General features: G+C 41.8%; 1 protein-coding gene across 12 annotated transcripts in view; it reads right to left on the bottom strand.

The window, feature by feature from the left end:
• Positions 1-27,020, bottom strand: part of akap13 (A-kinase anchoring protein 13) — a 119,232-nt gene that overhangs the window by 31,094 nt on the left and 61,118 nt on the right. For 7 of the 12 annotated variants that reach the window (XM_084380850.1, XM_084380851.1, XM_084380845.1 and 4 more), the window contains exons 10-18: positions 22,942-22,996; positions 12,770-12,915; positions 9,495-9,865; positions 7,628-7,675; positions 5,532-5,594; positions 4,311-4,491; positions 3,759-3,861; positions 622-664; positions 255-366 (exon numbers count right to left, since the gene is read on the bottom strand). In XM_084380850.1, the coding sequence (XP_084236976.1) occupies positions 255-366; positions 622-664; positions 3,759-3,861; positions 4,311-4,491; positions 5,532-5,594; positions 7,628-7,675; positions 9,495-9,865; positions 12,770-12,915; positions 22,942-22,996 (1,122 nt within the window). The remainder of the gene's footprint in view (positions 1-254; positions 367-621; positions 665-3,758; positions 3,862-4,310; positions 4,492-5,531; positions 5,595-7,627; positions 7,676-9,494; positions 9,866-12,769; positions 12,916-22,941; positions 22,997-27,020) is intronic. The other 5 variants (XM_084380847.1, XM_084380856.1, XM_084380854.1 and 2 more) reach the window with 2 other exon arrangements.

Here is a 27,020-nt window from a genome sequence, read left to right on the forward strand (position 1 = left end):
GAGGCCGACAGAAGTTGTAGCACAGGGCAGCTCCCAGTGTGACTGTGTGTTAATGTGTAAATGTTTAGCAGAGTGGGGGTGAAAAGCAGGTGGGAAGAAATGTTTAAGGAGGAGAAGTCTATGAAAGGAGGTGCGCATGAAGCCGTGCTGTGAGAATCAATAAAATAAATAGTACAAAGTGAAATATAGTAAATATACCTTTATGGTCTTGCCACAGTTTTATTTAGGATGACTAAAAAAAAATGTTCCCTCACCCTGGTCTTCTTGTACATCTTGTTCTTGAGGTAGCTGAAGGTCCGGCTGACTTTTGTCACACTTTTTCCCTCAGTGTCGCTCCGCAGGGGGCCAGGCTCCTCCTCTGATATACTGGTATACACACACACACACACACACACACAGACACACACACATTCATTAAATTTTATCCTCAAACAGCTGCAATCACAAAGCTTACCCGTTCACACATTCTGAAAATGGTTCTTTACAGCACTACAAAGGTTCCATGGAGAAGTTTCAACTGCATACAAGAACGTCTCTTCTCTATAGAACTATAAAGGTCACAGCTGTCATAAACAACAAAGATCTATTTTCAGGGATGTGTATGTACAGAGGTGGACTGACCTGTATGCTAGTGAGCCAGAGGTGCTGGAAAACGACCTCATACCTGGAAAGAAACAAGACAGTAGTTCAAGATTTGGGGACAAGAGGGTTTTTATTCCCAGTGTTTGTCATCTCAGTTTGACAGTCTTCATTTTCCATTAATTCAAGGTTAAGATCTCTGTTTAGGGGTTGACCATACCATCCACCAGGTTGCCCTGCTTTATCTGAATATACAATAAGTGAAGGCCCACACGGCATGTCTACAAAGGATTGTCAGCTTCACTCCTGGCTGTAAGAATCTGGAAGAGAATTGAATAGTAAATGCCCCTCTGGCCTTCAACAGCTACCTTTAATGTCCTTGAGCGAGGTATTTAACGTTTAGCTACTCTCATAGAGGCCAAAAACAAAATGACTCTGGCACTGATGAGGGTGACCAGCACTGAGGCCAAAAGCTGAAGCTGAAGTACTGCCTTTAGATCCAGTGCCAGTAATGGCTGCAGATACTGGCTCCCAAGAAATCTCTGGCTGCGTCAACATCCAACCTCATGAAAAAGGGAATTTTAAAATACAAAGTCAATTTTTTTCCCACAAGACGTTATGGTCTCAATACCTAATCATATTCCATTTATTCTGTGTCTTGACTGTTCACACAAAGCCACGATGGTCGTCGCTAGCTCCACCATGCCTGCTTGATTATTCAAATTTGGATTTCCTGGCTCCATTAACTGCCAAAATATTGGCATTTTTCAATTAATCTCTGACCTGGTTGTATTTTTAATCAGACAGCATATAATATGAATAAATAATAACAATAAAAACATGCAATAATCACCACAGGGTCACTACTTAATTTGGTATCAGCTAAACACTGTCATGCATATTTTAATAGGAGACACATCTGCCTCCATCATTTCTACTCAATATTCTGGTGTACATGCAAATATGCAAAGCATCGCTCGCCTGCTCTGCATCAGAAAGTCAAACCCAAAACAGGATAATGAGGGCAAAGTTTTGGCCTGACTCTGTTGCTAGCAACACAGTCAAGGAGACTGAGGACACTAATGGAAATATCTCACCGATAAGAAAAGGGAAGGCTCTGTGTCTTTAACTAAAGGTGACGGGCTCACATTTATCTGGAGGGAAGAAAGGGCTTCCTCACTTCATCTGCAGTGTTTATAGTTATTCTTTTTCCTCTTTCTCCAGCATTTGTGTTTCATTTTTGCATAGTGACGAAAACAAGGACTAATCTAAGTAAAGGTCAGCTAAATATTGGGCAGGGCCGGGGACAGGAGAAGCTGAGGTCTTTTTAACGTCGTCAACAGGAAACATCAACACTAAGCTTGCTGACTAGGTGAGAGGTGGCTTTCTACACCCATGATTTCACTACAAACTCATTCTAATTGCACATTCACTCTGCAAGCAGCTTAATATCAGCAGTAATTAGTGGTTTCCTTATGACAAGTTTGTTGCAGGTGAACTTTTGGGCTTTGTCACCCTTCAGCATCTAGTTGTGTTCAGGCCATAGCGCAAAACTTTTATGTTACTGCAAAAGCTTAAATACAACAGAGAGCACTCACCCAGTATAAGTATAAACTGTCAAACTGAGAAGTTGTGTATTTTGTGATGGAACCATATAATTAAGTAGCAATATAACTGAGTTGTCTACATCTGATTCCAGAAACGTATTGAGACACATCGAGATTTATTTGATAATTTAAGTTACTATTTACTTTGATCGATTACACATCACAAGTAATAGCCTATCAGCAATAATGAATAATCTGAATCTGCAGTGCTGCGGGCTGTACATTGAGTGAGACCACAGCATGGTGACTACAAACAGAGAGAGAATGCTGCATCAGAGCCGAAGTAGTATATTTTTTTGTCAATTTCTTTAAATCGGCGATTGGACACAAAAAACAGATCAGGAAAATGCTTTGCTCTGCCCCAATAATTGGCCAGGCCAACAATCGGTCTACCTCCATTATTAAGGCCTGGATATGGCCGTGCAGCTCAGCCTCGACTCCAATTTTGCCCAGCGGCCACTTGTAATATTGCTAAAAACAAATTCCCCTGCAGTCCAAGAAGAATTTCTAAAATGTATCACAATGTAAAGTGAATGGGCTGAGAGGGAACTCGTAGTTGGGACCAGTGGGAGAAAGACAACTGGGAATATTCAATGGTGCATACCCCAGAAGTAAACCCTAAATCTAGAAACTTTTTTGGCCTATGTGCCAGGCAAGAAATTCTCATTGGACTGAACAGGCACCATCTTTGGGTCCGGTATCTAGTTCTATTATACATCTATGGGCAGCCCTGCTCATCCCCATAAGAACTGGGCCCTTTTCAGCAAGATGAGCCATCATTTCTGTTATAATCACATAGTGAATAGTAATGACCCTGGGTTACATTCGTCTGGGGGAGATTGAGGACTCTAATAGGAAGAGCTACTGTTCGGATTCTGGCATCTGTGCTATGTTCTACAGCAGCTATGTTTACAGTACATTACTTACTCAAGTTGTCCTCATCATCGCTAGATGAAGAGTCCCCATAAATGAACTGAGACTTAGATTTGGTGATGATGGGGGAAAGGTTGAAAGAGAAGGAAATTCGCCTCTTACGTCTCAGGTGTCCCACTGCTGGGGCAGGCAGGAAGGAAAGAACCACAGCAGGAACTGATCACTTATTAAGATTCAGAAAGTTTGTAATAAACAGTGAGACACTGTAACACCTGACAAGTTTAACTGGTGAAGAAATCTGAGGGTGCAACAAAACTAACCAGAGGGTCAGAAAGACACCAGTCAATCAAGTGTGCCTACACAGGCAAATAAGCATTAGGCAAATAATTGACCTACATAGGACCAGGGGTGTGTAGGGCCTTTTAAGTATTGACAATTCTTTAAAGTGATTCTGAATTACACACTTCTCTTTACACCATCAAATGACTGGGCCATCTGAGCTTAGAAATGGGAGCATGAAAATTGCACTTAGAGTACATTCACCACTTTATTCACCCATTTAGCGTGCTCATCTTGTAATTTTGATAAATTGTGACTTTAAAGCAAGATAGTAGAAAGGAAATCTAAAGATAAAGAGGTCAGGGAGACCGAGCGTTACAATAATCAGGATAGGTAATTGCCTCACAACTTGTCACTCACCATCAATGTCTCTCTGGCTGATGGCGAGCATGGACACAGACTTGGTGAGGGGTAGGGTCATAGGAGGACAGCTGTTTCGCAGAGGTCGATACCGCCTTGATTTCTGGGGTGTGAGACACAAGGTTGAGTTAAACACAGTGTATAACAATGTAAAAAAAAAAAAAAGGACGCTGAACCAGGCGAAGATAAGGCGGAACAAAATGTTACCAGTCACCACACTAGAAACAGGAACGACACAGTCAAAAGGGAAACTACACATATGACTTTTTATGTTGTGTTCACAATTTATTTTAATTTGAGTAGAGAGGAGCCGCCTGAGGAAAGCGATGTTTATTAATTCTTACTAATCCCCAAACTGACAAGTCTCAAAGTTCCCCAGACTGTTTATAAGTCTTGTTTTTGTACAAGCAAATCCATTTTTTAGTCTGATGTAAGCTGAGGATGTATTTGTGCATCGCTCGGGGCCGAATGCGTCACAGTATGAAGATATGACATCTAAAGGACAAATGTGATGATTTATGTGTAGATGTGTGTGAGTGTGTGTTAGCTGACCGGGTCATGTCGTCTGCTGTGCTCGCCCAGCCCTCCCTCCTGCTCCTCGGTCAGAGAAACCATGGAGCCCCTGTCGTCGCTGTCATGCCTGGGCATCCTTGAAGGCTCCAGGATTCGGGGCCCCTTGGTGATGGGGCCCCTTAGCTCTTCTTGGACCCCACTGAGCCCCTCCAGGCTGTAGCTGTAGTGACAAACAGAATCAGAGGTGACCTCAAAGGAGGAGGAATGACTTTACTGTACACATGCGCTTCACTATTCATCACAGCTTTCTGGTTACACACAGCTACTAATGCATCAGACACACACACACACACACATGCACCTGTTGACAGACAGGCACACACACACACACACACACACACACTCACACACACACACACACTCACACACACACACACACACACACACACACACACACACACACACACACACACACACACACACACACACACACACACAGCTGGTCCTGCACAGTGTTTAGCCAGCTGAGTTATCACTAGGCTCCGGAGCAGATTTACAGCTGAAGCGGCGGCAAGTGACTTCCAACATCAGCATCAGCATAGAGCGCTGCAGCTGTGATTTACAAACCCAATTACATCGATCTATGACTGAAAATAAGAGGCCTTGAAAAATCCAATACAATGATTATGGAGAGGAAAACTACAGCTACATTTCAGGATGAGCTATGCTGCGCGGCTGCAGCTCTATCCGCTTCAGGACAGACTGGGTGAAAGTTAAAGCTCCAGCTGTAAATCTCTCTTATCTCCAGCCCTTGGCATTGCATGGCACTCCATTATCCAGCAAATCATCAGTCCAACACATTCAAACATCACTAACCTATACTGGACCGAAAGAATCATGACTTGGTGATTATCAGTGACTCACCTATCCTCAGGGCTGTGAATGTAGATGACTATATCTGTCATATTAAAGCCTGCTTGCCGCCAGTATTATTGCATGCTATCCTACAGAGCCACAAGGTCCTTGGAACTGAAACATAACCACCACACCAGCAGCTGTTGCAGTCCTCTGCTGTAAGGAAGCTACTGACTGACAGACTGACTGGGCAGGGCATTCATACACTCATAAAAACACATGCTCACAGGCATACATGCCCTCAAACAACACAAATGCAAATCAAACAACATGTAAATACGCCCTATTCAAAGTGGGTCAGAAAACAAAACACCACACACACACACACACACACACACACAGTACCTGAGGGAACTAACTACTTCCACACCGTGGCTGTGGGGAGCATCGGGAGGGCACCAGCTGATGCTAACAGAATGTGAGGTGGAGGGGTTAGTCAGTACGGAAGCGTATTGCATTCACTTGAGTAATTTATTTTTTGGTCTGTTTTTCTGAGTAATTTTTTTTTTTTTTGGTCTGTTTTTCTGAGTAATTTTTTTTTGGTCTGTTTTTCTGAGTAATTTTTTTTTGGTTTGTTTCTTTTTCCTGTTTTTCAGAGTAATTTATTTTCTGTTTTTCGTGGTAATTTTTTTCTGTTTTTCGGAGTAATTTTTTTTCCCTGAATTATCGCGATACTTCGAACTCCCGCGAGAACCTCCAAACTGCCATATCTGTCCAACTGATCTGGATGTATATGTCTATACATTTCTAGCAGATCTGAATGGGCTTTCCTTCTGAACAACCGCAAAAGTCCTCATTCAGGGGGGCGACCCCAATTCCGACGGACCGCCATTCCGACCAGGTTATGGTTAAGGTTAGGTTTTCAGGTTCGGAATGGCGATCTTTTTTCAAAAAAGGGCCGGCATTCCGAAACATGAAAGTGAACGTTCGGAATGGCGACTTGTCACCATCCTCAGGTGCCTGTATAAAGTTGACAAACTAATGGTAATACCATCTATATGATTTAAAGACAGGACTATCTCCCAGTGTCTAAAACCCAGACCAAAGTAAAACTTGATTCAATTAAACAAGTCGGTCATGTTTGTCTCCATTATCGAGCTTTCAATAAAGGAATGAATGCGTCTATTGTTTCAAATGCTCTCTAAACTCAGAAAAAAATTACTCTGAAAAACAGAAAAAAAATTACTCTGAAAAACAGAAAAAAAATTACTCCGAAAAACAGACCAAAAAAAAAATTACTCTGAAAAACAGACCAAAAAAAAATTACTCAGAAAAACAGAAATAATTACTCCGAAAAACAAACCAAAAAAAAAAATTACTCAAGTGAATGCAATACGCTTCCGTAAGTCAGGGTAAAAATGGAAATGGAGATAAAGATGAGTGACGGTGAGCAGCGACGTAACAGTGAAGCAGATAGAGGTGTGAAAAAGTTGCGGGGATGTTGGCAGAGGGAGACGTTATTAAGGCATCAGTGCAGCACTGCTCCGAGGACATACATTTGACATTGTCAAACATAAACAATGAAAATGCGTGCAAGTTGATTTCCTGCTGCAGTGTCGCGGTAATGTCAAGAGCAGGCGGGAAATAAACTTGACCCCTAACCCTGATACTGTCAGAAGACCCCCGAGTTCTAAACCAGTGCTGTGGCAGCCACTGCTTTCTTGTCAAGATGCTTAGAGCAGTGGCCTCTGACCATAGTAAGTTCTTAATTAGAGCCTGACAGACGGAGAGGCGGGCTGATGTTGTCGGCCATTATTACCTAATCACATTTATAGCTTTATCAGTATCTATGTCACCTAGAATTTGCAGCAGATAAAGTTTAAAGTTACAGGATGTTTCAGATCATTTAGAGACAGATTGTCCACCAGGGTGAAATGATTTCTTTATCTTTTCTCTGATAAAATTTACCATCTTGATGTAAAATATTTTTTTCACCAAATCCAGGACATCTACAACAATTATGCATAAGACAAGCACCAGTTCCATCCAGCTATCCAGGACTGAATTCAGAACTCCACTGATGCATTCACAGTCCTGAAAAATTCCCAGGACCTTATAACACCAAAAAAAAAAAATAATTAAAAAAATATCTGTTCTCAATCGCTAACCAATACAGCCCTCTGAGCCTCCAGAGCATAAACTCGCCTCTTTCCATGTGGCTATTTGTTATTACCACTGCAATACAAAACACCAGTCAGTCTCAACCATCTATTTGCCACAGTATTTCTTGCGCATTCCGACGGGTGAAAAGAGAGCAGCATTTTTCAGCGCATTTGCCTGCAGGGACGGAGCACAATGCAGCAGCAGTTCAGCAAGCATACATTAAAAAGTGGGAGCTCGACACAGGCTGCAGCCACTGTACATGAATTTGCCATCGCACGTCACCTAGCAACAAGTCAATCTTAACAGTAGATGAACTGATAAATGTGATTCATTAGTACCTTCTCCTGTGAAAGGTCGGCTTCCTCTCACCAGGGCTACGGACGGAACTGGAGGTGATGGATGAAAGAGACAGGAAGTGATTGATGATGGGCGAGATGAGGTGGGTTGCGAGGGGATGACAGGTCAAGAAGAACATAAAGAATGAATGAATGAACTTTATTATTTGCTGATGGGATCATAATCTTTTTAGTAGGTTGGATATCTATGGGGACTATTGTGTGTGTATGAAGCTCTGAGGCACACGCCACCATGTTGGAGGAGTGATTACAGTAGCGTTTGTTCAGAACGAGGATCCTAAAGGAATACTTCCATGTCTCCTGTATACATCCTGATAGTTTCTTGCTAATTGCCTTATGTGGCCTGTCCTCTTCCAGGTCCCCATGGTGGAGCGGGGGTCATATGGCTCGGGCATCACTTGGCGACACCTCGGCCTGCTCAGTTTTCCTCCTGGCTCCACATACTTTACATTATGATATATAATGTACTTGTATCAGTTGTATTTTGTCATTGGAATCTGTATACTGTATGATTTTGACAGTCTGAGGGTTCTTCCATACTTTACTGCCCCCTGCTACAAGAGTTCTTTTAGGGGGGTTTTCCTTATTCGAATTGAGGGTCTAAGAACAGAGGTTGACATTCACTGTACATATTGTAAAAATCACTGAGACAATATGTAACTTTGGGACTTATTTGCATTCTTGCTGGAGCCAGGAGACAGTTAGCTTAGCTTGGCATAACGACTGGAAACAGGGGGTAACAGCTAGCCTGGTTCTGTCCGGTGGCAACAAAATCCACCTATCAGCAAATCAAAAGGTCACTAATTAAAGAAGATAAAAGCGTAAGCTAAGCTAAGGCTGTAGCTTCAAATTTATTGAAGCCATCATCTCATCTAACATTCGTCAAGAAAGCAGGTAATCATAATTCCCCAAATATCAAATTATTCATTTGAAATGTGACTAAACAGTAAAAGGGGGCAAATCAGGCAGAAGTGGTGATGGCATGTGTCTGTCTCGCTAATGAACTCTTAATGACCTTATTTTTCTGCTGCTCGACATGTACAAGATACTTCTACAGTCACAAATATTTCACAGTCCTTGTACTTCACATAACATGCACATTTAGCAGCAAGCATGACTTTTCTCTTAATGTTCTGTCTTAATCACTTTGACATGCATCTTAGGTGCTCCAGGTGCCTCGTGTTTATCTATAAAAAAAGGCACCTCCAGTCAAAAATAATTCTTCCTTTTCCGTCATTAGTTCCACTGTAAAGAAAGACTACAGATGAAAGCTCATGGTGATGGCAGTCTCTGCCCAACCTCAATGTCATAAAAATAGCAACTGATAAAAGTGAAAAGCAGCTAATTTTCTGTTTTCACTCCAACATTGTGACAACAGGACTTTTAGTGCCAGTCAGTCTGTGACAGGCTGCTGTTATAGCACAGACAAAAAAAAAAAATAGATGTCAAGGTAGTGTCCGTTATGTCCTGTATTAATGTGACTGTGAAGTAGGACGTACTGTTAACGTTAACTGTTGACTACTGTACTGTGACTGTGAATGTGTGTGAAACTATGTGTACATGTGTTGAAGCTGAGGAGTGTGTCTCTGAGTCTCTGTGTGTGTACAATGTTGGGAGCTCCCTACCAACACCAGACAAATGGCAACACAGCTGCTCGCAGCAGGAGGAGGAAACACTCAACATGGCGCAGAGGGAGTGACATCAACAAGCTCTAATAATACTGACATCTGCACAAATCAGCTCTGCTGACATCCACCGACTAACACGAAAAAAGGACAGGACAAAAAAGTGACATTCCTATCTCACAATCAACTCCATCCACAATGTCATTAGAAGTTCTTCGTCTCACCTCCTCTGGTTCATCTCTGCGTCTCCTCCGTTGTTCTTCCCAGGACCCCAGCTGTGGCGGCGTAGAGGCGACAGGGAGCGGATGCTGTTCCGGAGGAGACAGGAGCGCCGTGGCACCTCTGTCACTCTGTCTTTGGCCTCTTCTTCAGCTTCTCCCGCTCCTCCTCCTCCACCACTACCACCACCACTGTCCGGTCCTGTAGTGACAGTAGCCCCAGTCTGGACGCCCTCCTCTGGGCTCCAGCTGCATTCAGGGCCCTGGCTGCCCTCGGGACTTGAGCTAGCCGGACCAACACTGGCGGTGTCGTCTGTGGAGGAGCAGGAGACAGAAACCTCGCTGGTGCTGTCTCCTCCTGTCACTGGTTCATCATTCTGCAAACATCCAAGAAATATATATTGTCATTATTATTTGAACGCCTCACAAAAGAAAGCGGCTAAAAGTTAGTTTATCATGAGACACAAGAACAGCTTCATTAACTCAATAATGAGCCAAACTCTAATGAAATGTTGACTGATTTCTTTTTTCAGGGACCAGGCATGTGTAAAAATAGCCCTTTCCACTCTCATCCCATATTTAATCAAGGAGCGCTCTAGTGGAAAGTGAACTCCAGTGTAAGTGCCTTGCTCTGCTCACAGAGCCTCACAGGAAGTGGGACAACCAGCTTCAGTAACAGGGGAACACTTAAAATCCATAAGCCCATGTCACCATTTGATCAGCTGCATAGATGAAGAATATAATGGAATAGAACAGAATAAAACAGAGCAGAACAGATGTCCTTCAGATTATTGTTAATTACCTAGCCTATCACGTTGTATATCCATCAGCATTTCTGCACTGAAGCATGCGATGAATTAGGAGAATGCCGGAGAGCTGTTTAACCCACAGGAATGGGATATAATGAGGACCAAATGGCAAGGCTTAAGGATAATGAGCCAGAGCCACTTTATAGCAACACTGACATTAAAACAAACACCAATAAATGATGGCAACCTTGTGAAAATAAACCTTTCCCAGGAAAATGTTTCTGTTATACACAGTCTTTTAAAGGTTCATTCATCACTGTTACAGGACTGTCTTAGTGACTCAAAACTAAGGCACATGAAAAATATACAGTATATTTATATATACACTCTCTATGTAATGTAAATTCATAAACTAATGTGCATCTTTGCCAACGAGAACATGTTAAAGGGACTCCTTGTATTGTCCTTGACCAGTCTAACCTATCCGACAGCTCTGTAATATAAGCAATGAATGACGCCACAAAAACAAACAGTACTGGTAAATAGTCTTTGGCTTGGGTCTGGTGGGAAAGAGCTCCGGCACAGACACACACACACACACACACACACACACACACACACACACACACACACAGACACACAGACACACACACACACACACACAGGTATGGGAGAGTCCATTTAGAGCTAATTTGTAGGTGTGAGGTTTAACTGGACCTATTGTGCTGCCAGCTGCAGTGTGAGAGCCGAGCATAGAGCTGCTTCTGTTGGAGGGCTGCGAATGAAAGATCTGCTTTATGCTGCAGGCATGACTTCCTCTGGGAGTGAGAGGTTGCATGGGCTTGTGCGTCTATATGCTCAGAGTGCACATGACTGTAGCGTATGTTTGTGACATATTAGCATTAGAGCTAGCAGGATTCAGCTTTATTTTATAATTTTTGCTTTTACATGATGCTTTTAACCTTACCTAATACAATCAGTGAGCACCTAATGTTACAATGTCTTGTTCAAGGGCACATGGATCTGGCATGTTACAAGGATCAATACAATTCTGTGCTTGACAAGATTTAAAAACCTAGAATTGGAAATATAAGATAAATTATCTTGTTTTAAATATGTGGAATAATCTTAAATTCTTCATGAAAAGTTTATGTCTCTGTGCCTCGGGGATCACATTAACTGTAAAACAAGCCTTCATTTTTTCAGTGTGCTAGAATTTAGAATGGAAACAAGTTAATGAAGAATTATTTGCCAATATTCAGTGTATTTCACTCATTACTGTGCTGCACCAAGTCTGCTCTCAAGTAAATCGACCCAAAACCAGCATTTTCCAATTACTTCAATCCTCTGAACACTTACCAGAGCCTACCTATCTCCAGACTGAATCAACTTAATCAGAAAGATTTTTTTGTCAAGTACAATTATCCTCCTGCATGGGCAGATAATTTCACTAGTATTAAGTCCTTTCTCCACAATTTCAGTGTTTATTTCTTGCATTTTACCTTTCCTTTGTTGAAGTGAACGCTTTGACCTCAGAGTTATGAAACACTTTCTCTCCCCATTATTCTACAGCTTGTAGAAAATGTACAGTACCCGATTCTTTGCAAAAGAAAGACAATTTCCCTTCAGAGAGCAGTGAAGACATTAATCCTCTCTTACTGCAGCTGAATTTAGCTGCAGTGGTCTTTGTGTAGAATCAAAGCCAGCGCACGTCATGGCACATTTGGCCCGTCCATGTCTATCTACAGCGTCCTAACCCTCAGCATCGTACTGTCTACTCCCAGGCAGCTGATATTCTCCACGCTGACTCTCTCCATTGTTGTTTACAACAAAAAGGACATTCGGTTCACATTGCCATAACCATGTTTCAGCGGCTCAATGCAGCAGAAACTGAGAGATACAAGTATTTCAACTTTAACCAAAGGGCACCAGGCTTCAAACAGACTTTCAACATCAGCAGAGTGACAGCAGGGACCACTGCTTGCACTTCCCCTGCAGCAGTGTAGAGCTGCCGGCTTAAAAAAGATGCTTAGTAGATGTTTGGCATCTCAGCCTCGGGCTGCTGATAAATAAAACGCCAAGCACAGGCTGACAAAACAGCTACTTCATATATACTGTATAATCCCTATAGGACAAGCTGCAGGGGCAAACACACAGTATACCCTTGCAGTTTGGTGTGAGTGAACTGGATGTTTGTACTGCAGCTTGCAGAGGATTTGGTGAAAGATTTTGAACCCTGAATTCACTGCTAGATCAAAGTTAATAAATTGTTTATAATTTTTACTTTTGTTTATTGATATTTGCTTCAGTTACAATCTGGTTAACACTCATGCGGACACACAGTCGCAAAGATGAGCTGTGTGTTTTTCTTTTCACTTTTTATTATTGATATGTCTGGTAGAGGGACCTGGGTCACCACTCCGCTCACCTCATATAAACACAGTTACAATTCCGGTGTGTGTTTTTCATGAACACCTCAACATTGATTTTCAAAAGGTGGATGTGTGACAAAGAGACAGCAGTGAGTCTGACCTTTCTGAAGACGCTGTCATATCCCGGGTCGACATTCAGGAGGCTTTCTATGTCGCTGCCAGAGTCTCTGTGCACTGTGGAGGGACAGCTGGTGGCACTGCTGGTTCTGCTGGGCAAACTAGGAGACGCTGAAGACTGTGAGGATCCTGAAAAACACAAAAACAGTAACACTGAAATATAACAGACATTTTAATCAGGGTAACATTCTGGTACTATGTGATAAAAGTTAGACTGCAAGTAACGTCCTTTTTTGTCAATGTTTTTACAAGTATTCTGTTTTTAAACTGAGAGGCACCATGTTTCCAAAGTAATATGTTTTCACTTCCTTCTCTGAAACATAAGCAGGTCTGTTAGACATCAGTGAAAAGACGTCTGGGAATCGGAGAAGGTGTGAAAATTCTGGTGGATCAATGGGCGACTGTCCTGACTTGCGCAGTCTGTGCTACACTGAAAAGGCAAACAACTACTGTTGAACCGAAGTGAAGTTAAAATCGCACTCAGAAAAAACAACAACTGAAAATGCAGCTAATGCCCTTCAAAACAGCTTTCATGACAGAGGAGCATCACCATTAGTCACCCCGAGGCCAACTGGACACTGATGTTCACTTACAAACATCAGTATTTCTTTCTGCAGTATTTATTAAGAGGTTTGAAGTCAGAAGTAATTTTCACTTCAGTTGGCAGTTGTTTGATCTGTGGAAGAGATATCGTGCAGCCAGTTTTAAGCCCAGTGTCTGCAACCATGAGCCACATTAATGCATACTTGAGTAAGTCATCACTTCCACACCTGAATCACAGCCAGCGATGAATCACACTAAATATCTTCAAGACACAAAAACAACTTTAAAGCATTGCTCTCACAGTAAACCCTTTGCCTAAGATCTTACTTCAGTATGTCTCATCAAGCACCAGTTCTCTTTAAGCATAGCCGGTATTAAAGAGTAACCCACCAAGAGCCATTATTGGGTTTAAACACACTATTTCAGGTGCTTTATCAGGCCCCCTCGTTGAATAACAAGTAATCCACCCGAAAGTCTGCACAAATTCTACACTTCTTATGCAACAGCACTGTGGCGCTGCAGTGATTTGTACATGTAAGGACATGTACAGATAATATCCCATGCCACACTAAAAGAGGAAGACTGTAACCAACTACAGCACAGATGTAAAACAGTCGGCTTACTTTAGCCAAATGCCAAAAACAACTGGATGAGATCATCTACCGGGTTTGTTATTTTGCATCATTTCTGATGTCTATTTCTGCCCACAAAAGCGGAAGTTATTCTTTATCCCTTAGGAACATTTTCCCTCCGCTCATATGAGCAAGAGGAAGTTCTTTGTGTGCGTTTATGTGCATGTGATCATCCCTGAAAGATCTGGATTCTGTATGAAAATCTCTGCAATGAATAATTAACGACGTTACAGAATAAAGGTTTGCACCGACGACAGACACCAAATGCAGCTGATCTCTGACTACAGCGAGTGGGCACTCCAGGAATGAGTCAGCTGCTCTGAGGGAGGGGGCCATGAGGGGGGTCGAGACATGGGACAAAGGGTTACAGAGGGAGTGGTCGCTGACAGAGCCCTTCATTCTAACATGAATGTGTTACACTGCCATTACAAACGGGCTAATGGGGGACACAGTCACACGGACTTCCTGGATTTGATTGACTGCTTTTCTACTGACCACTCACAAACACATGCTTGCAATTGCATGAAAACATAGGCGGATTGATCCAGCCGGGTCCTCCACAGGCTGACTTACTTAGCCCTGACTGAAAGACTGCTTAGCCCCATGACGTCAGGAAGTAGAAAGATCTTTAGGATCACAATATCCACTCATAAATTCACACAGCATTCACACATGTAATGGACAATTCACCAAAATCAAAAATACATATTTTTTCTCTTAACCATGGTGCTATTTCTCATCATGATTTCTTGAAAGAGACATCGCTGTTGAAATTTGGGTGCCATCTACTAGTTCCATTACATTCAAAAGAAGGCAGACATTTCTGCAGCTGATATTTCAAAAACTCTGCAACTCATATCAAAACAATCTAGATTGATAAATAGCACTACTAGAGGAAAAATGTGTATTTTTGATTTGGGGCTGAAATGTCCCTTTAAGAAAATCTAAATCAGCAGATCTCAAGTATTGATCTTCTGCAGCCAGTGCTGTAAATTTCCATTTTTTTGTTTTTCCAGATATCGAGCCATTACATTTCACTAATTAACATATTCTGATACTGCGCAGATGAACTAATCAGAAATTATTTGATTAAAATGAATACTTGCTTTTTCAGTGTATCACAGATCCTGAGAACTAGTGCCATAAAGTGTCAATCATTTATAAACATATGGCTCTAAAGAGCTAAGTAACTAACTGATATTCAACTCTGAACAACTTCATCAGAGGTGTCAGCTATTTAAATCTTACTTAGGAAATGAATGTCTCCATAAAGCCAACAGGAGCAGAGGGAGGCCACAAAATGACAGGCACAGGATTATTTCTTTATTTCTATATAGACTGTCACCACAACACGTCATCAAAAGCAGGTTTCCTTTACAAGATGGTGGACAAGATAACACTCCAAGCATGAAAACTACACTGACCTTTGACCCCCTGTGCTGCAGCAGAGCTTAACCTCGACCAAGGTGGCTTTGGAAGTTGATGCAAAAACATTTTTCGCCTTTTTTTCTTCATATGTCTACACCGACACCAGCATGAATGGAGAATCCCAAGATGTAAATGTGAAATGTGTGTGAGTATGTGTGTGCGTTTGGGGGAGTGGTAAGTGGTGGTGACAGAAGTGGATGCTGGGAGTTTTTTTTGGACTCCACCCCCTCACACCTGTCCACCAAAACTAGCAGGGGACTGTGAGCTTTGACAGCTGTCTGCCTCCCTCTCTCTCAAACAGACCACCACACACACACACACAAACAGACACACACACACACAACAGGTGTATAGCCCTCTGATGAGTCAGTGGGTGGCTGAGGTTGTTGCTTGAATGTGAATCAGCGCACACACCTGTAGACATTACTTCGCCTATGAAACATGTTTAATCATTAATTTGACTTTCATTTAGAGAGGCTAACACAGAAAAAGCTTATATTATTGGAATATCATCGTTGCAACGGTAAGAAGACAAGCTGCATCACCCAGTGAGAAGCTGGAGGACAGATATATTCTACTGTCAAGCAAAAACACCAAGGCACTTTTCAGTTGCCATGCTAATGCAGTACCAGCTGGGGTCATCAAATACTGCTTGAAATGCAAACAGTTACTGTCTGTTTTTCAATACAGTTAAGACACACTCAATATGTGTCAAAAATCAAAGAGAAAAGAAGCCAGGCTGGAAAAAAAAAAATGTGTAGCTAGATGAATGCGGGAGAAGAAATACAGCAATGTAGATACAATCCAAACAAATCATCCAGTCAGAAATTACTGACAAGATAAAGTAACCATTGGGCCTCCCCGTCTCAAAACACACTTCTCGGCACATTTTCATACTGTTAGTCGAGATAAGTTGCGACTGAGGCTACCTTAAGTGTTTTCCCAAACTACAGATTTTATCAGCACTTACGGATAAGACCGTATTTATTTTTCCTTATACGCTTATATTTTCTTGTCGGCGATTTTCTAAGGACATGACTTGTTAGATTTATACAACTGGGCTGACTTTTAGCAGATAGAAGATTTTTGACTGACAACAACCAGTTAGTATATCTCTAAAGCTCAAAAACCCCTGGTGGATGACCACACCGGATGCACTTCTGAACAACACTAAATGTGCTGCCTGTTGTGCTTTTATGTTGTTGTAGCTAGGTAACTGAATCAGTTCATAACGGGTATTGTATATCTAGACAAATTAAACCTTATCAAAAATGTTCAAATAATTGTAATGCACAAAGGTCTCACACAGTCTATCTATTTTATTCATTGATGTTGATTTGTTCAGGGACAAGTATTTTGCATAAACTGAGGCCACACACCACAGCATTTATAGCCTAAGATAATTTGCAATGCCCATCCCTAGACAGGATTTTGTCAAGAGGCTGCCGACATATAGCCTCTCATTTTGCACTGAAATATAACTTCCTTGCACACATTTTATGGAGTACACTACTTAACCAAGCTGTAATTTAAACCTAATCTACCATATCTTTCTTTTTTTCTTCTCACTGTATTATTTTTGCTTCGAATCCAAGGCACACCCAGCGTCTTCCTCCTATATAAATAAGGGTTACTGAATCAAGTTGAGCTGAGCAGGACGCAGCTTCCCCCATGATAAATGTTATATCATGCAACATTACAAACAACACTTTAAAGCAGCTGCATGCTGCTCAACACAGGCTACCAAACCACAGGCAGCCAGGCAAGCCACCAAACTGTGGCCATTCAAAAACACATTATCCGGCTATATTATGGGATGCAGATCCAGGTCCCTCATGCACCACAGACAATGTGCAGCATGTTCTGTACTCGTGTGAAGAAGCTTGTTTTTTAGTGTTTTTAAACTGAGGGTTTTCCCAATACTTGTAAATTAAGTTCTCATCCCCTTTGAGATTTTTGAATCCAGACTTTGTATAACATATCACTTAATTTTATATGTAGCATTATTTGCTTTTTATATTAACATTTACATTAACATGAAAGAGTGAAATCTATACAATGTGACTGGTACTTGTTACCCTCAATCAGGACATTGACTGGGCTGATTTTGCATTTTTCATATAGCTGTTGAGACATCTAACTATAAAGCCAGGAATCTGTGACCATCCATCTATCCGTCTGTCAGTATGTGGTTTGCATATCTCAAGAACCGTTCATATCATCTACTTCAGACTTGACAGGTTTGTTGCTGAGGACCCAAGTAAGTGTAGTGTCAAATTTGGTGCAATATTCAACATTAAATCGGTTCAATATTAATAAATTTTGAATAAACAGCGAACACTACGGTGCAGCAGCAGAGGCGGGGCTTAGAGCTCAACACGAGTCATTGATTGAGATATACGCACACACAACACACACACACACACGCACACACACGCACACACACACACACACACACACACACAGAACAGACGAGACTAGAGGCAACAGGGGTGGGTCAGAGAAAAGTAATTTCACATGGCACGCTCTAAAAAAATTAGACAGCAAAAACAGAGCTAACAGTAAGCAGTAAGTACCGGAGTAGGGAGCTAAGTGTTACAAGAGTAGCGTGGCTCCTTTCAGACACGGGCAGTACGTGAGGTGTATGTGAACAGTGTGAGCGGTGAGAGTGTGACAGTGTGCACAGCGGAACAGCAGAGAAAAACAAGAAGGCCATTAGCAGCAAGTTTACAATTTTAGCAGTAACAGTTAATGTACAGTGAAGCTATGTTTGTTAGTATATAAAAGCAGCAGCTTCTCAAGACTGAGGGGAAATCTTCCATGTGTTGTTTCACTACTGCTGGTGAAGGTGAAGGGGTTGGCCCTGAAGCAAAAACAAAACACACCTACAGACTACAGTCCAACAGAGCAGCTAACTAAACAAAAGTAATAAATGTGCTGCTATGGACAGGGGCAGCACCTAAAAGAAGCCCCCTCTTCTTATGCTATATCTCACTAGCCTCATTCACACTGCCCTTTTAGTGCGGGATTCATGCACCGATTCTCTGCATCATCGTCTGTGTGAAAGTTTCAAATGCAGAGGGGGGGGTTTTCGCTGGGGCTCTGATGCGCCTCCAGAGGTATTATCAGAGCAGCAGCGGAGGCGGCCAGCCTCAGTGTGAATGGAAAAGCCGGAGGCGTGGATCGGGGGTGTGTCGGTCTGGTGGTGTTCACAGTCAGACAGCTAAACAGATCCTTCACTCATCAAACAAAAGAGAAAATGACCTGCAAAGCAACGTTACAGGACCAAACAACAGTACCGTGGTATCTGGTAGTGTCTTTGGCAACTTATATGAGGAAAGAAAATCTGCAGCTCTGTCATCCCGTCTGTCCTAATGCCTATTCGTCACATTTCTGTCCCTGACAAAAAACTTTAACTAGTGTTTGTCTCCTTCCACTATTGTGTTGATGTAGTTACCGTCTTGAAAAAAATCACTGCGTCAGCCCTCCCAACTGAGACTTCAGTGAACTTTCGCCCAGAAAACAGCATCCCTCTTCGCGAGTGAGAGAGTCAGACAGCGGCCGCTGTTTACTGATGGTGATTATGTAATTATGTCATTTAGAGCAAAAATCGTAACTCTGTCACTTTCCAGGATGCATGGTGGGTCAGGATCTCAATCACATCACATTATAACAGCATCCATATGATTATAAACAGTCAGCGGGTACATGTTTAGAGAGAGAGAATGAGAGGGTTGAGGGAGAGAGATAGGCTGTGTCCGAAATCACTCACTACTCCCTATATAGTGCACTAGATAGTGAGTACACAATTTTGTAGTGATGTCCGAATGACTAGTGGAAATTATTATACCCTATATAGTGTACTCAAAGTATCCCACAATGCATCGCGAAAAGTAGTGTACAACCGATGGTCACTGACTAGGGATGGGGCCGATCAGATCCAGTATCGGTATCGGGTCCGATACCAACGTAATTCATGGATCGCAAATTTCCGATCCAACCTGCGGAGATTTCCAATCCATGAGCCATGTCTGTGCTTTAACGTTGTCTGCTGAAATGACTCCACAAGTGATTCCTGCCAGCTAGTCTGCTAGCTGGCTAGCATTGAGCAGCACTGTGGCTAGCCAACATGTCCGCTGTGTGGAAATATTTTACACTGGAAACACCGCAAAGCAAGACAGCAAAATGCAATGTTTGCAAAGCTGTTATTCAGAGAGGCGGAAGCTCCCTCGCGACGTACAACACCACTAACGCAATTAAACATTTAAAAAAGCACCATGTGAAAGAGCACGAGGAATTTTTAGCCAGGGGAAAGAAAGACGAAAGGAGCTGTCAGGAATCACTTCTGGAGTCATTCCAAAAGCAAGGTAAACTCCCAGCAGACAACGTGAAAGCTAAAGGGATTACTGAGAAGTTGCTCAACTGCATCGTACTCGATGACCAACCGTTATCAGCGGTGGAAAACGCGGGATTTCGCAGCCTGATTGAACACTTATTGTTTTCTTTTGAAGAATAGTTACACAGACTCTGGCGTTAAGCTTAATCCAGGTCACCTTCAGTGCCAAACCTCCTACTGTACTTGATTTGTGCTGTTCAGATGCACACTGTTTTATTGATAGTGTGTGTGTAAGATGTTTACACTTATAGCACTTTTCTTTTATTTCAAATATTTGACATTTGATAACCTTGATTTGTTGATGCTACAAGAGCCAGTGTACTTAATTTGTGCTGATCAGATGAAGCAGCCCTTTGTATTTTAGTAGCGTCTACTTGATTTGTATAAAGTATTTGTATTAAAATGACAGGTATTTTTAGTTTTTTGGAATTTAATAAATATTGACAATCAATTTGAAACCCTGACAGTTGCATATTTGTTTTCAGGATGGGATTATTCCTGTTATCAGGATTTCCTGTTTTCCTGACTTCCTTTTCTGATCTTATACTTACCTCGAGTTGCCTTTTGGGACATACATGCATACATACGTACATATCATACTTGCCTGTAGAGAGGAGTTTATTTCAGCCTCATATAAAATCAACAATAATGATAATAATAATATTAGAGCAAACAGAGCTCTGGTATCGGAATAGTATCGGTAACCAAGCAATATATCGGGATGTACATTAAAATGCTTGTGTTTTGACTCAATATTAATAGTATACTTTTTAAATACTAATTTTAATATATATTTAAGTATTTATTATGGATAGACCACAACCGGCATAGATGTATGATGTTTCTTCTGTGCGACAGCAGTGACATAATTAACGACGCCTGAATAGTGTCCGAAAGGGCTTTTTTCTTTCTGCCGATGAGCTCCCTATACAGTCTACTATGTTGGACTCCCTATGTAGCGACTAGGGAGTAGGGAATGATTTCAGACACACCCATAGGTGTTGTCAACCTAAAAGGAAGTGAAGTCAACTTGTCCAAGCGGCTACAAAGGAAACCCACCCTCACCCGCCCCTAGAGTTTGACACTCCTGTTTTATCTTTCTATATCATTTTCTTTCCATCTCTGGGTTTCTTCATCACATCCATTACAACCCCTTTCTCTCTTTCTCTGTCTGTCATCACAGACATGTCTCATCTCTTTTCACTACAGATAAAAGGCAGTCTGTTCTCAGTCTGATCCAGCTCATCGATCTGTTGGTCTTCTTAATTGAGACTGGTCTCTCAGCAGACAGACTTGTCTTATGAGGGCCAAGGAATACTTCTTTCTATATCTTGTTTCTATATCATCACTATGTATATATCAGTATTTACAGTACTTATGTCAATATGAACAGTTTTTCCAATTAAGATTTATCTTACAATGATTCCCCACATACTGGCTGAAATACATTAACAACTGAAACAGCAACTATCAACTGTTTGCTGCAGTGACGAATAAGCTTATGTCGTTTTTTAGTCACACTAGCAGCGTTGTCTCAGGATGGCAAAAAACTGTTACAAATCAGCACGTTAGCATTTCATTGATAGCATATTAGTATGCTTATATTCGCATCTTACTCAAACCTTCGCTGTAAAGCCTTTAAGAGCTGCCAGCTTGAGTCTTAGTCTTGTTAACCAGCGAAAGGCATTTATGAAAACTAAACCGAAACAAAGAAAAATGAATAAAAACTTGGGTGAAGCCAAGATGTTTGTAAGACATACATAAAAGGCCAAGATAATTCCTTGATATATTTAACTATGAGTAACCTACCATTACTACCCCAGCTTAACTAAAACTACAGCCACGGCTAAGCTAACAGCACAACACACCAGGTTTTTACAGTCCATACTACTGCTTGGCTAAGGCAACACTGGCAATAACTTTAATTAGCTCTGTTACATGTACATGGTCACTTCCTAAAACACTGTGGGGTCAAGTGGAATACAAAAAGAGTCAACTGGAATACCACCAACTGTTACCACCCTGTGCAGTTGGCAGAAATATGGATCACGTCATCTCCATGCTTGTGGCATGCAACCACATCCTTGTGTGCATGCTGTTGTATACAAACTTTTTGATACAAAAGTCCTGGGTCCTGCTCATCAAAACACTGCTCTGCAGCTTCACTAATGGGCAAAAACTTCACACACCACTTTTAACTCATCTTCTCGTACACAAGTATGACAAAGTTGCCAGTATGTTATAGCCAGCTGTCTTCTGTCTTAGAGTAAGGCCTCACTGATACAACATGGAACTTGCCCTAGTCCGGTAGATGTTCTGCTTTATATTTTTAGCAGTGCTCTTAAGCACATCCTCTTTAAACACCATAGACAGTAATCTCTGAGAAACTCCAACAAGTGTAATCACAACTTTTTGAAAATAATCAGTCATGTTCGATTTCTATTATAGCACGTATCACAGGTGACACATTTTATCAGCAAATTTATCACCTCACCCACAACTCTACTCCACCTGTTATTAAAAGACCTCAAAGTGTTAGCTATTTATATCAATTACCTCTCACATTATGTTGACAGTATATGTCTGTTACTCATAATGATGGTTTATGTGCCCTTTTAGAGTGAAATATTGTAAAAATTGAAATCTTTGTTATAAAACTGGCACAATAATCAAAGATATTGAATATCAACACAAACATACTATCTGAAACTGTCAAAGGATTCATTCCAAAAATACCAGTATTTGGCTCATACTAGTCAAAGTCTTTGCACAACAGACCAGCTGCTGTAAATGATGTCTGATGATTTCAATTTCCTCATTTGTGTAGAAAAATGGTATTCAAAAGCTGCGCTCCCAAAATGCTGAGGCTCAAACAATGTAAATGCCTTTGCTTTGTGGCAGTGAAACTTCAACCAGACTGTTTGAAAAGTCACCAGGCCAAATATGAATTTGCTATCACAAAAAGGCTTCATAGGACAAAGAATACAGTGTCTTTCAGCATGAACACCGATGCATAACCCATATCTACACATGATGGAAGAACTTGCTATAAGTGTGGCTTACAGCAATATACATTTATCTTCTTAAAATACAAAATATAGCACACAGACATGCACCACTAAGGTTAGATGATTAGCATTAAAGAGTCACTCTTACCTGAGTGTTGAGTGTTGCAGGGTTGATGGAACGACGCCTCTCTGTCTCGGTGGATCTACAGAGGAACAGGAACACACTGAATCAGCCTCAGCAACATGTGATCATCACCCACAAAGAAATAATGATGCAGACCAGCGTGGCGGTTAGGAAGTGTTGCTCAGTGCACAGGATGGGAGGCGATGATAAGACACTCTTTAGAACAGCAGGCTGAGGAGTATTCATCGGACTTAGCTACAATCCAGCTCCATCTCCTAGAGGAACTGTTTGGAAAGATCTAACTTTGGTCTGTTTTCAGCCTTCAGAACTCACAGTCACACTGATACTCTCACTCTCTCTCTCTCTCTCTCTCTCTCTCTCTGTCTCACACACACACACACACACACACACACACACACACACACACACACACACACACACACACACACACACACACACACACACACACATACACACAGACACTGACAAACACACAGCCTGTCAGAGATCTGTGGTTGGCTGTAAACACACAACGCTGGGGCTCTGCTTCCTCTGTGGTCCGAATGTCTATACAACAGCTGTGTGTGTGTGTGTGTGTGTGTGCGCGCGCGTGTGAGAGAGAGAGAGAGAGAGAGAGACAGAAAGAGAGAGAGACAGACAGACAGAGAGAAAGAGAGAGAGACAGAAAGAGAGAGAGACAGAGAGAGAGACAGACAGACCGAGACAGAGAGAGAGAGAGAGACAGACAGACAGAGAGAAAGAGAGAGAGACAGACAGACAGAGAGAAAGAGAGAGAGACAGAAAGAGAGACAGAAAGAGAGAGAGAGAGACAGGCAGACAGAGCTGGTTTTAGCTACAAAAGCCACAGGCACCCCGTTCTTCGCAGACAACACAAAAGCTTCAACAGTTTGGCCGAAGCTTTGCCGATTTGACTGACAGCTCTGAATGTGAAGCTAACAGAGACTCAGAGAAGCGCATTGTGTTTTAATGAACTCCATCAACGACATGCAGATAAAGATGATGAGCTTTGATTTTGAATGTGTCCCTCATACAAATGGAGATAAGTCAAACAGATGACTAATCTATTGGCAAGACAAAACTCCTCCACGGAGACACTCATTACAAAAGTCTTGTTGGTTGATAACATGGCTTTCTTTAAAAGGTCAACTGATTTATGAACTAAACTGTAATGGAGTACAGATGACACTTCCTTTAAAATGTTTGTGCTCTGCCCTCCTTCAATGGTTTGTTCCTTCCTTTCTTCCTACTGTAACTTGTTTCCTTCCCTCCTTAATTCGTACCATTTAACTCTTAACCCCAGTTAACCCAGGTTAAGCCTGGCGCAGATCAACAGGCATTAGTGTGGCCCTTTAAACTTGACTGTTTTAGACTTGTACAAAGGAATCTCCAGACGTAGTACAAACAGGTTCCTGATCTAAAGGCCACGGCAAAACAAAGATGTTGTTCCACCATGGGCCAACTAGTCAAATCCTGCTAGTCAAGCTGTGTGTTCTTCATCCAGATCCTGTAGCTTTTACAGGATCAATCCTTTGGTTCACTAAAGCAGTCATGCAGAGAATACTTGAATGAAAACAACTACTCCTGTTGTGAAGTGGAGAGTTTGGGGCATAGGTAGATATTTAGTCTTCTTACTGACTGAGAGAGCAGGGGGCCATAATACCTGAGGTAAAACAGCATATGAGTAAGAATACATGGCTGAAACTTAGTATTTAATGTGTATTCACTTTCTTTCAGAGAGACGGATAAGAAGATCAATACAACTCATGTGTCTAACAGATATCCAGCTTCAGTCAGCAGTTGCCTGCCATGGCTTATTATGAAGGCTGAAAAACATTGGTAACAGCTAGCCTTGCTCCATCTACTTATGACAATTCTCAAAAGGAGAATCATTTTATTGACTATCAGACACAAAAAAAAACGGTACTGATAATCGGAATTATGCTAAATATCGGCCAGGCCGATAATCAGTCTATCACTAGTCTTCATATTGAGATAGATATCCTCACATTTGAGAGGTTCAAACCAGCAAATGTTTGGCATTTCAGCATAATCAATAACTGAAAGTTTAAATAAGATTTTTATGAAGTCGAAGCCCACTACAATTCAATTTATGATCCACATTTCTTCAGCAATAGCCTCTCCATGTGTCTATATTCTGATATTTACTCTCTACACACTAGTTTTCATTGTTGGTTGCGAGTCCGCCTTTCCCACACAGGATTTGAAACTGTCAACTTGCGCTCTGTAAGATAATGTCACAAAAACAGAGCGTGCTGCAAATAAAAAGGGGAAAAGAAGTGAAAACTAAACTGGAGCACACACACTGCAGCTACTGAGAAAATGGAGAACAGAGACAGAAACAAAAAAAGGACACAAGTCAGGAGGTTAAAAAGAAATCAAAGACATAATACAGAGGAGGATGATTGAGTCCCACACAACCAGCAAGGTCGACCCTCCCATAATGCTTTGGGGGTGAGGGGGCTGAGCTCAGTTTCTAAACAACTAAGCCTCAACTGTCCCAGAGCAACCTACTGACAAGGCTACTGAGACCCAGAGAAACACTGAGCTCTGTTGTCCAAGCCTGGGAGTGGTGAGTGTGTGTGTGTGTGTGTGTGTGTGTGTGTGAGTGTGAGTCAAAGTACCCACTGTGACCATTCCTACAAACACAGTGACAGGCACTTACATACCAACTGGCACCGTGTACATGAACCTCCATCAGCCAACAGTGTTTCAGGCATGCACACACGTTACAAACAGTTACGCTTCTTTTTTCACTCATCAAGTCTCACATGCGCACACACAGATGCACGCACAGACAGCGCACACAGGCTTTTTCATTTTCTCACAGCTGTGTTCAGATATCAAACAGAGCCCGCTGAGAGAGAACAAACACGCTGACGAGGAAAGATTAGCTGGTCACAGAGGGCGCCAGTGCACACACACACACACAAAGATACACACGCATACACACACACACACACACACACACACACACACACACACACACACACACACACACACACACACACACACACACACACACACACACACACACACACACACACACACACACACACACACACAGATACACATACAGGTTCTGCTCAGAAGTTAAATGATTGCCAGTGTTGCAACAAATTACACAAGGCTACATGGATTGACCTTACAGCAGAGCAGTGACAGCAGAACTTCAAACAGAAACAAAGGATCCAGAATAAAATACAGATTAAGGCCAAAGTAAAGGAAACAGCTGCTTTAAGTGTTTTAATAGACTGTTTACACACCCTGAGTCCCCAGAACTGCTTCAGTGTATTTTGGCACTGATTATACAATGAACCGAGCTCTTAGGAATGACGGGATATGAAGTGGATACCTCTTTTAAGAGTTTAAGAGACATATGTGGAAGTACCTGTTATTCATGCAACTTATGCATCTACTCATATGTTTCTGCAGTGTGTTGTAGCTCACATTATTTAATGTTGACCACTTGACTGATAAATGAAAGAGTACAGCTCAGACTGGACAAAACAGAAGCTTGTCCAATTTCAATCACAGCATCAACTTCCTCTGAGCTTTAAACTCCTCATTCAGTTCAGTGATGCTGGTTGCATAGCAACCCTGAAGCCGCTACAAAAGTCAGTGATTTGCTTAAGGACTTCTGAACTTGTGTCTCTAAACAATCTGTCACCGCTTAGACACTAACAAGAGAAAATATGATTCTTTCCACTTATGTTCTGGTCAATTTTGTGACTGAATCATCCAAAATCTATGGAGATTAACAAAAACCTGACCTTCAGCTTTCTGGTCACAAACATCATCAGACACAAATAAAGTCAATATTCTGTTTTATATCGTGAATAGGCAAAGCTAATTTTTCCTGAATAAACTATTGGTGAACAAGAAAAGTAGGGTTTAACAAGTAGTAAGATCAGTAGGGGTGAGGATGTTTTGGCCAATACAAACCAAGAGGCACAAGATGATGGCCAGTTAGCAAGTGCCAATTTATCCAATCAGTGAGCAGGCCTGCAAACCAGTCAGAGTAAAGAACCAATCCCCCCTCAGAAAGCTGGCAGCTCTGAACA

This window comes from Pagrus pagrus, assembly GCF_965226575.1.
Source record: "Pagrus pagrus genome assembly, chromosome: 1".
In the NCBI taxonomy this organism is placed as follows: Eukaryota; Metazoa; Chordata; class Actinopteri; order Spariformes; family Sparidae; genus Pagrus; species Pagrus pagrus.